This window comes from Lathyrus oleraceus, unplaced genomic scaffold (assembly GCF_024323335.1).
Source record: "Lathyrus oleraceus cultivar Zhongwan6 unplaced genomic scaffold, CAAS_Psat_ZW6_1.0 chrUn0618, whole genome shotgun sequence".
Lineage (NCBI taxonomy): Eukaryota > Viridiplantae > Streptophyta > Magnoliopsida > Fabales > Fabaceae > Lathyrus > Lathyrus oleraceus.
The window spans coordinates 38548-47467 of record NW_026113009.1 but is presented as its reverse complement, the minus strand read 5'-3'; the positions used below and the strand labels follow the sequence as shown (position 1 = coordinate 47467).

General features: G+C 29.5%; 1 protein-coding gene across 1 annotated transcript; it reads left to right on the top strand.

Moving 5' to 3' along the window:
* Positions 1–1549: 1549 nt before the first annotated feature.
* Positions 1550–4032, top strand: LOC127114588 (beta-galactosidase 7-like). Its single transcript, XM_051046641.1, has one exon. It carries the CDS (start codon positions 1550–1552, stop codon positions 4028–4030), a length of 2481 nt encoding a protein of 826 aa, XP_050902598.1. The 3' UTR covers positions 4031–4032.
* The last annotated feature ends 4888 nt before the right edge of the window (positions 4033–8920 follow it).

The following is an 8920-nucleotide window of genomic DNA, read 5'->3' as shown; positions in this document are numbered from 1 at the left end:
TACAAAAAAAACTTTTAATTATAGTTTTTTTGGTGAAGTGTTTTGTGCTATTTTATGACATTTTCTTATGGTGAACATGATTCAACGTGCATATGGAATTTGACCCTTACAATTAACATTTTCGGTACTCAAGAAAAAATGTCATGATTGAATGTGTTGCTTGAAGGGCGTAAGGAAGAAAACTAAGATTTTTGCAAATTAGCACTTTATTTAATATTGGTCGTTGTGTTGTACTATTTTACTTCACTTATTGTTACTTTGAACTCGATTAGAAATGCGGATACTGATTTTTCTTTCGCTAGCAGTTTGTCGAACCATTGCTCAATTTATTAAATCTAATTTGGTAAACTCTCCATCAAGAGATACAAGACGAGATGCGGTTTGGTTTTATAAATGTGAGTAAATGTTATTTCTGTGAGAATTGTGAATCCATGATCCATCTCTTTTTTGCTTGTGATGCTCTTAACCATATTTGGAGAGACATTCTAATGTGGATGGGCATTAGAAGAAATCTTTATATTTGGAATAGAGAGAAAATGTGGATGATAAAAGAAACAAAGATAAAAGTTTGGAAGTGGCATATTTTGAAAATAGCTATAGCGGAAGCAGTTTATGAGATTTGGAGAAGTAGGAATGAGAAGATATTTTCACAAGAGATAAGAACCCATATTTAAAAGATAAGATAATACGAAATATTGTAGCGAGATGTACATTGCATAGAGAGTTAGAAAACCATGTGAATAGAATTCATCCTTGAATATAATAGGTCTTGTTTTGGTTGATACCTGGATCCATTGGATTGATTTTTGTAATGACTGTTTTTTTATAATGACAATTTAATGCTTTTATTGAGAAAAAAAAAGTTATATATAATTTTAGTTTTTTAATATTGTACAACTTTACCAATGTTCATAATTATTAATAGTTGTTCAGTAGTTTTATGGATAATTAGTCCATTTTTTAATTATATACAAATATACTAAGTTATCTTGTGAATAAATCACAACTTCTTTAAATTACTTAAATTTATTTTTGTAATTTTAATTTCTAATTCTAGATATTATTTGAAAATTTTAATACTTTATGAAATTGAAAATTATGTTTTTTAGAAAATATTGTTATTGTTAAAAAACTATTAAAAGATTGTTTGTATTTTTTTATGATAATCGGAATTGGATGTGTGTTGCTAATATGATTTTTTTAGGAGTACAAAACATAAGATGGCTAGCTAATATGTAATGAAGATAAGATCTTTTAGCCAACTGTTATTTTATATTTTACAAAAGAAACTTTCACAATAGAAAATGACAATTCATAATTTATAACCGAAAGACCAATTTAAGTTATGGAGGAAAGTTAATTATACCCAAATATCTATCTTAGCAAATTGGATAGATTTTATACATGGCTTACAAATAAACTAAAAATAGGATAATAAAATAATAAATTGTGCCTATAAAAACCTGTTGATTTTAAACAATACACAATAATATTTTTTTGGAGAACAAAACAATATGTTTAATCCCAGGATTGGGCTCTTTTTTATTGTATGTTCATTTTGTTGTGTGCTTTCTCATTTGCAACAACGGTTGAATATGATACAAATGCCATTATCATCAATGGAGAACGACGAATAATAATATCTGGTGCAATCCACTACCCACGCAGCACTTCCCAAATGTGGCCAGATCTTATTAAGAAAGCAAAAGATGGTGGTCTTGATGCCATCGAAACATATATATTTTGGGACCTTCACGAACCTATTCGCCGCCAATATGATTTTTCTGAAAATCTAGACTTCATCAAGTTTCTAAAAAATGTTCATGAAGAAGGTCTTTATGTTGTGCTTCGAATTGGTCCTTATGTTTGTGCTGAATGGAACTATGGAGGTTTCCCAATGTGGTTACACAACTTGCCAGGGATTCAACTAAGGACTGACAATGTAGTTTTTAAGGAGGAAATGAAAATATTCACAACAAAGATTGTGACCTTGTGCAAAGAAGCTGGATTGTTTGCACCACAAGGGGGGCCAATTATTTTAGCTCAAATTGAGAATGAATATGGAGATGTCATAACTAATTATGGAGAAGATGGGAATGCATACATTAAATGGTGTGCCCAGATGGCTTTAGCTCAAAATGTCGGCGTCCCATGGATCATGTGCAAGCAAAACAATGCTCCATCACCTATTATCAACACATGCAATGGTTATTATTGTGATAATTTCAAGCCAAACAATCCTAAAAGCCCCAAAATGTTTACAGAGAATTGGGTTGGCTGGTTCCAAAAATGGGGTGAAAGGAAGCCACACAGAACTGCTGAAGATGTAGCATTTTCAGTTGCACGTTTTTTTCAAAACGGTGGTGTCCTCCAAAACTACTACATGTACCATGGAGGAACAAATTTTGGAAGAACTGCGGGTGGTCCATATATTATTACAGCATATGACTATGATGCACCACTTGATGAATATGGTAACTTGAACCAACCAAAATGGGGACATCTTAAAAAACTCCATGCCGCCATAAAGTTAGGAGAGAAGGTTCTCACTAATGGAACGGTTACAGAGAAGCAATATGGAGATTCAGTATATTTGACTACATATGCAAATAATGCCACTGGAGAAAAAATTTGTTTTTTGAGTAATTCACATAATTCTAAGGATGTTGAAGTTGATCTACAACAAGATGGAAAGTACCATGTGCCTTCTTGGTCAGTGTCTATTCTCCAAGATTGCAACAAGGAAGTTTTCAACACTGCAAAGGTTGATGCACAAACAAATGTTTATGTGAAGAAACTATCTAAAGAATTAGGAAACTCACTCATCTGGACATGGGCATCTGACCCTGTGGAAGACACCTTACAAGCAATAGGTACATTTAACGCGTCTCAACTTTTAGAGCAAAAGAGTGTTACCGTTGATGCTAGTGATTATTTGTGGTACATGACCAAGGTTTTCATCAATGAAACATCCACTTGGAGTAATGCAACTTTGCAAGTGAACACATCAGGCCATGTTCTTCATGCCTATGTTAATGGACAATATATTGGCCCACAGTGGGGAACATATGATAACCTTCGTTTTACATATGAAAAAATCGTTTCATTAAAACAAGGTACCAACATTATAAGTTTACTAAGTGGTACAGTTGGTCATGCGCATTATGGTGCATCTTTTGATATGAAAGAAACTGGTATTGTTGGGGGTCCTGTGAAACTCATTGCAACCAGTTCAGGTAATACTATGGATTTATCAAAATCTAGTTGGTCATACAAGGTTGGATTAAACGGTGAGGCTAGAAGGTTCTATGATTCTAAAATTAAAAATGGAGTTCAATGGAACATAAACAATGTTGTTATAGGAAAACCATTGACTTGGTACAAGACTACTTTTAAGACCCCTGAAGGTAAAGACTCTGTAGTCTTGGATTTCATAGGCCTTACAAAAGGACATGCATGGGTTAATGGTCAAAGTATTGGAAGGTATTGGCCTACAATGGTAGCTGAAAAAAATGGATGTGATATTAAATGTGATTATAGAGGAAATTATGGAGCTGATAAATGTTTGAGTGGCTGTGGAGAACCATCTCAGAGGTTTTACCATGTGCCAAGGTCATTCTTAAATAATGACACAAAAAGTAACACGTTGGTTTTGTTTGAGGAAATGGGTGGAAGCCCTTTTAATGTGTCTGTTCAAACAGTTGCAATTGATTTTATATGTGCAAGAACAGATTATGGAAAAACCTTAGAACTAAAATGCCCTGATGGAAAAACTATTTCAGAAATCCAGTTTGCGAGCTATGGAGATCCACAAGGAAATTGTGGATCATTTCAAGTAGGTGAATGGGAATCACGCCATAGTGTGGCAGTGGTCGAAAAAGCATGTGGTGGAAAACAATTATGTTCAATTAACGTGACAAGTTCCATATTTGGAATAACTAAAGGTGGCATAAATGGCCAGCTAGCTGTGCAACTCCTATGTGATGGCTCTAATCCTGAAGATAATCGTGTACAAATGGTGCACGTGTAGTTCTATATTATAATTTGTCTCCATGTTAGCACATTCTATAATGTGTGACATATATTTCTTTATGTTATGTTTTTCTGTTGGGCTCCACTTTTTATTTTTAAAATTTCAATTTTTTACTTATGCTACAACCTTAGTCATCATAGTTTCATTTTCTTACTTTAGACTAGACAAATAAACAAAAAAAGTATAAATAACTATTATTATCTTAGAAAACAAATTAGGAGTGTACAACTCCTATGTGATGACTTTGATGATGGGCTTTGATTATGTTCAGGTGCACTCTTATATCTTTTATATTTTCCTATGCCACGTCGTAATTTTTTTATGTGACGATCTTTAGAATTATATTCTTTAGTGCAGTTCCTCTTTTCTCTTTTATTTCTATCTCACATTTTTTTATTCACTTCCATGATTTAAAATCATAATTAAATTATGCAATTAGATGTCATAAAAATCTATAACTCCAATTATAAACTTAATTCTACAAAATTTCTCCCACTTCCACTAATATTTTAAATGATTTATGAAAGAAAAATAAAATTTTAAGATTAAGTAAGTAAATTCATTAAAATATTTCAAATAAAATATAATGTAAAGTTAGAAAAAATTACTAAAATCAACCAAAAAATTAAATTAATAATATATAAAATAAAACCTATTTAATAATAATTCAAATAGATGAATAGCTTGTTTGAACATATTTATCCCATAGGAAGAAGATTATAAGAAGTAAAATCAAGGTCATAAATGTTGAATAAATTAAAAGAGTTCTATGACCGTAAAAATGCACAAAATAAAACACGTTTAATTTGGAAGTTGTTTAATATGATATACAAAGATGATGACTCAATGCCAGAGAATATGAATGTATTAAGACTATTAAGAGTTACATAGAAGCTAGTGATATTAAATTGGATGATGAGTTGAATTTTTATTATTGATTTTGTTAATGATAATAGAAATGACGATGATAATGTAAATCATACGCATGCACATGCCGATGTAACTACATGATGATGTAACTAACATCCATAACATAAATAACTTAACTCTAAGTTAGTTACACTATAGTTGGTTACTTAGTTGAAGATTACTTCATATATAAGCAAAACAATGCTCATGTAACTGATTAAGATTAACCAATACATTGGTTCTACTTTTCTCATCGTTGCATGCATGTTAGCCTTTCTTTCTTCTTCTCCAAGCCATAGCCAAAAGCTTGTCATTTCCATGGCATGATTTGCATAGAGTCCATCTTCACATGGTATCATCGACCTGTGATTCTTTTCTGGTTGAATTATCATCAAATTTTCAAATTCAATAGCTATTTTTTCCCACAACATGGCCTTTACAATTTCGTTCATATGAAAAAATGAATAAATTATGATTATAATGTTTAGATTAATTTTAATTTAATACATTTAATTTATATACGAATATATGAATAAGCAAGTATGAGTAGTTAAAATCTTACTCTTATAGCCTTAACTCAAGTCTGAGAATTTTTGTAGGTTTTCCTTGTGAGTAAATGTGTTTTTAATGTCCAAGAGAATGAAGCACTCCAATTATGTTTGAAAAGAAACATGAATATAGTTATATAATACAATTTATATTGTTATAGGGGTAACTTATGTATAATACTACCAGAAAGAACATTGTTATCTCCAACTCGTTCTAAAATTGTTTCTATGGTAACAAATTCAAAATAATAGTGTGGAGTTGTGGAGTATGAGCCTTGAATATTTATGACATAAGTCGTTCCCAAAAAAACATGCATTTTTAAGCCTTTGATTGGTTTGTATGTTTCATTTACCCGAAGTATTTTTTATATTTTTTATGGTATATAAATTTTTCTCTTGTATCATTTCTCTAAATTGTGGTATAAGCTATTTGGCTTTCGTTACATGTAAAGGAGTTCCCTGAAGAAAAAAAATAGCAATAAAATATTAAAATCAATTAACTTATAACGAAAAGTAATAATGTTAAATATTTTGAATATAAAAGTATATTTTGTGAACAATAAACACAATATTTTAGATAAAAAATTATTACCTATTCGTCTAACAAAATCATTTCTACGAATGGATATATAGTGAATATGGTCGATGTTAAGAAAGTTGTTAGGATGTGGTATTAAAAAAGTTAAGAGATTGTTATTTATATACGACAATGCGCTCCTATGACCTTTCTTATGACTGAAGCGTATATATTTTCCTATGTTTATTATTTTAATCGGCTCAATGAATGAAAGGGTGATGATAATAAATGAATATTATATGCAAGGGTAAACCACTAAATATGAAATGGAAATCCAATTAATTCTTAATTATAACAAAATTAAAATTCTCAATAATTAAATAGGTAAGTAATTCAAGTCCATCAATTTATTGATTATCTTTAATGATTTTTAAAAAAAAAGTTTATTCTATTTATTGTCATTAATTCATGTGTTAAATTCCTAAAAAAAAATAGTAGACATATTCGGGTTTACATATCCTTTGTGATAAATTAACGTTTTTTTAGACCTTTGTGGCAGGAGTCTTTATGACCGCTTCCCCGTTTAAATGAGTTAACATATCTGGGTTGTCAATGTCTTTATGACCTTTGTGATATTTTATGACATTTTGTTATGGTCAACATGATTCAATGTGTATATGGAATTTGACCCGTACAATTAACATTTTAGATACTCTAGGTGAAATTTATGATTGAATGTGTTGCTTGAAGTGCGTAAGGGAAAAAACATGATTTTTGCAAATTAACACTTTATTTAATTATTGGTCGTTATGGTACACTATTTTACTTGATTTTCTTCCGCTAGAGATTTTTCCAACTGTTGCTCAAATTTATTAAGTCTACCTTTTATTCTTGAATTTTATTTTGTTATCATTATAAGTATTTCATTTTAGAAATAAAAAAGCAGTCGCATTTTAATAGTATATTCTGAACAATATCTTGCGGAAAGTATGGGATGTTACAAGAATCACCAAGAGATACCAAATATATGTCAAATATTTTCTTATGATATAATTATATATAGCAAAATGGTATGCTCCCCACCAATCATAAATCGATGAGTTTTGGTTTTATAAATGATAGTAAACTAGTATACGACCTGCGTGATGCGCTGGTTGTAAAGAAGGTTGTGCATATGGTAAAAATAAGTCTTTGAAATAAAATAAAATTTTATTTATGATATATATTATTTTTTTTTATAAAAACTCGCATTAGCGGTTTCATGGAACACTTTCAATATTATCTTGAACATGTGATTAACTTGTGCCCTAAGGGCACATGTTAAGTAGTCTAAAAATGGAAAGTTTGTGTTGGAAAAACAATGAAAAAATTATTTATCAATTTTAATAAAAACAATGCACATTTTTCAAAAAAAAAAGTTTATACATTTAACTTTTAACATTTCGGCATTACCTTATATTAATAATAATTTTTTAATAAGATGGTTTATGATTGCAAATGTCTAACCTTTATTTAGAGTATTTGGAAGGTGGTTCAGACGAAGGACACCTAAATTCATGGCATTCTTGGTGAAGTTTCTTCATACATTTTTCACATCCAATGTAATGCCATCCAAACCTATCGTCAATTTCATTTATAGTTACTGAAATTGTGAAGAAAACTTCCTATATTTAAAAGTTTAAAAAAATTGGTAAGTAAAATAACATAATTGTATTTACAAAATATTTTTTAATTAAAATTTATAGTGTACCTTAATATCTGACTCTCATGTCATTGCCATTACATTTTGTAGTGTAGTTCTATTTTGAGTCATTATCTTTTGAGGTGACATATTTTAAAACTCAATGATAGGAATCTCCTTTATTTCTAGCTAAGTATTTGATGGAGTGTATAGTTTATACAGAATAAAAAGACAATTAATAAATATTAGTAACCAAATAAAGTATAATCAATGGGTACACTAATTTTTTAGAATTCTGAATTTTCTAGATTGATGTAAATCTGAATAGTTGAAGTTGAGTTGATCGAGCGGTGGATCAAAAATTTAAGTTTATTAGTGAAAATGGTAATACTTCTTAATGAATATAATATATATATAAGATTTAAATATATAGTTACCTCTAAACACATTCACTATTGTAGAGGTGATTGCAACTATGGTCATTTTTTTTATTGACCTATTATCAAATTTTCAAATTCAATAGCTATTTTTCCCACAACATGGCCTTTACAATTTCATTCATATGTATAAATGAATAAATTATTATTATAATGTTTAGATTAATTTTAATTTAATACACTTAATTTATATACGACTATATGAATAAGCAAATATGGATAGTTAAAATCTTACTCTTGTAGCCTTAACTCAAGTCTGAGAATTTTTGTAGGTTTTCCTTATGAGTAAATGTGTTCTTAATGTCCAAGAGAATGAAGCACTCCAATCATGTCTGAAAAGAAACCTGAATATAGTTATATAATATAATTTATATTGTTGTAGGGTAACTTATGTATAATACTACCAGAAAGAACATTGTTGTCTCCAACTCTTTCTAAAATTGTTTCTATGGTGACAAATTCAAAATAATAGTGTGGAATTGTGGAGTATGAGTCTTGAATATTTATGACATAAGTCGTTCCCAAAAAACATGCATTTTTAAGCCTTTGATTGGTTTGTATGTTTCATTTACATGAAGTATTTTTTATATTTTGTTATGGTATATGAATTTCTCTCTTCTATCATTTCTCTATGACTGAAGCCTATACATTTTCCTATGTTTATTATTTTAATCGGCTCAATAAATGAAATGGTGATAATAATAAAGGAATATTCTATGCAAGGGTTAACCACTAAATATGACATTGAAATCCAATTAATTCTTAACTATAACAAAATTAAAATTGTCAATAATT

Coding starts and splice junctions, on each gene's coding strand:
- LOC127114588 (XM_051046641.1), top strand. CDS start 1,550: ATGTTCATTTTGTTGTGTGCTTTCTCATTTGCAACAACGGTTGAATAT.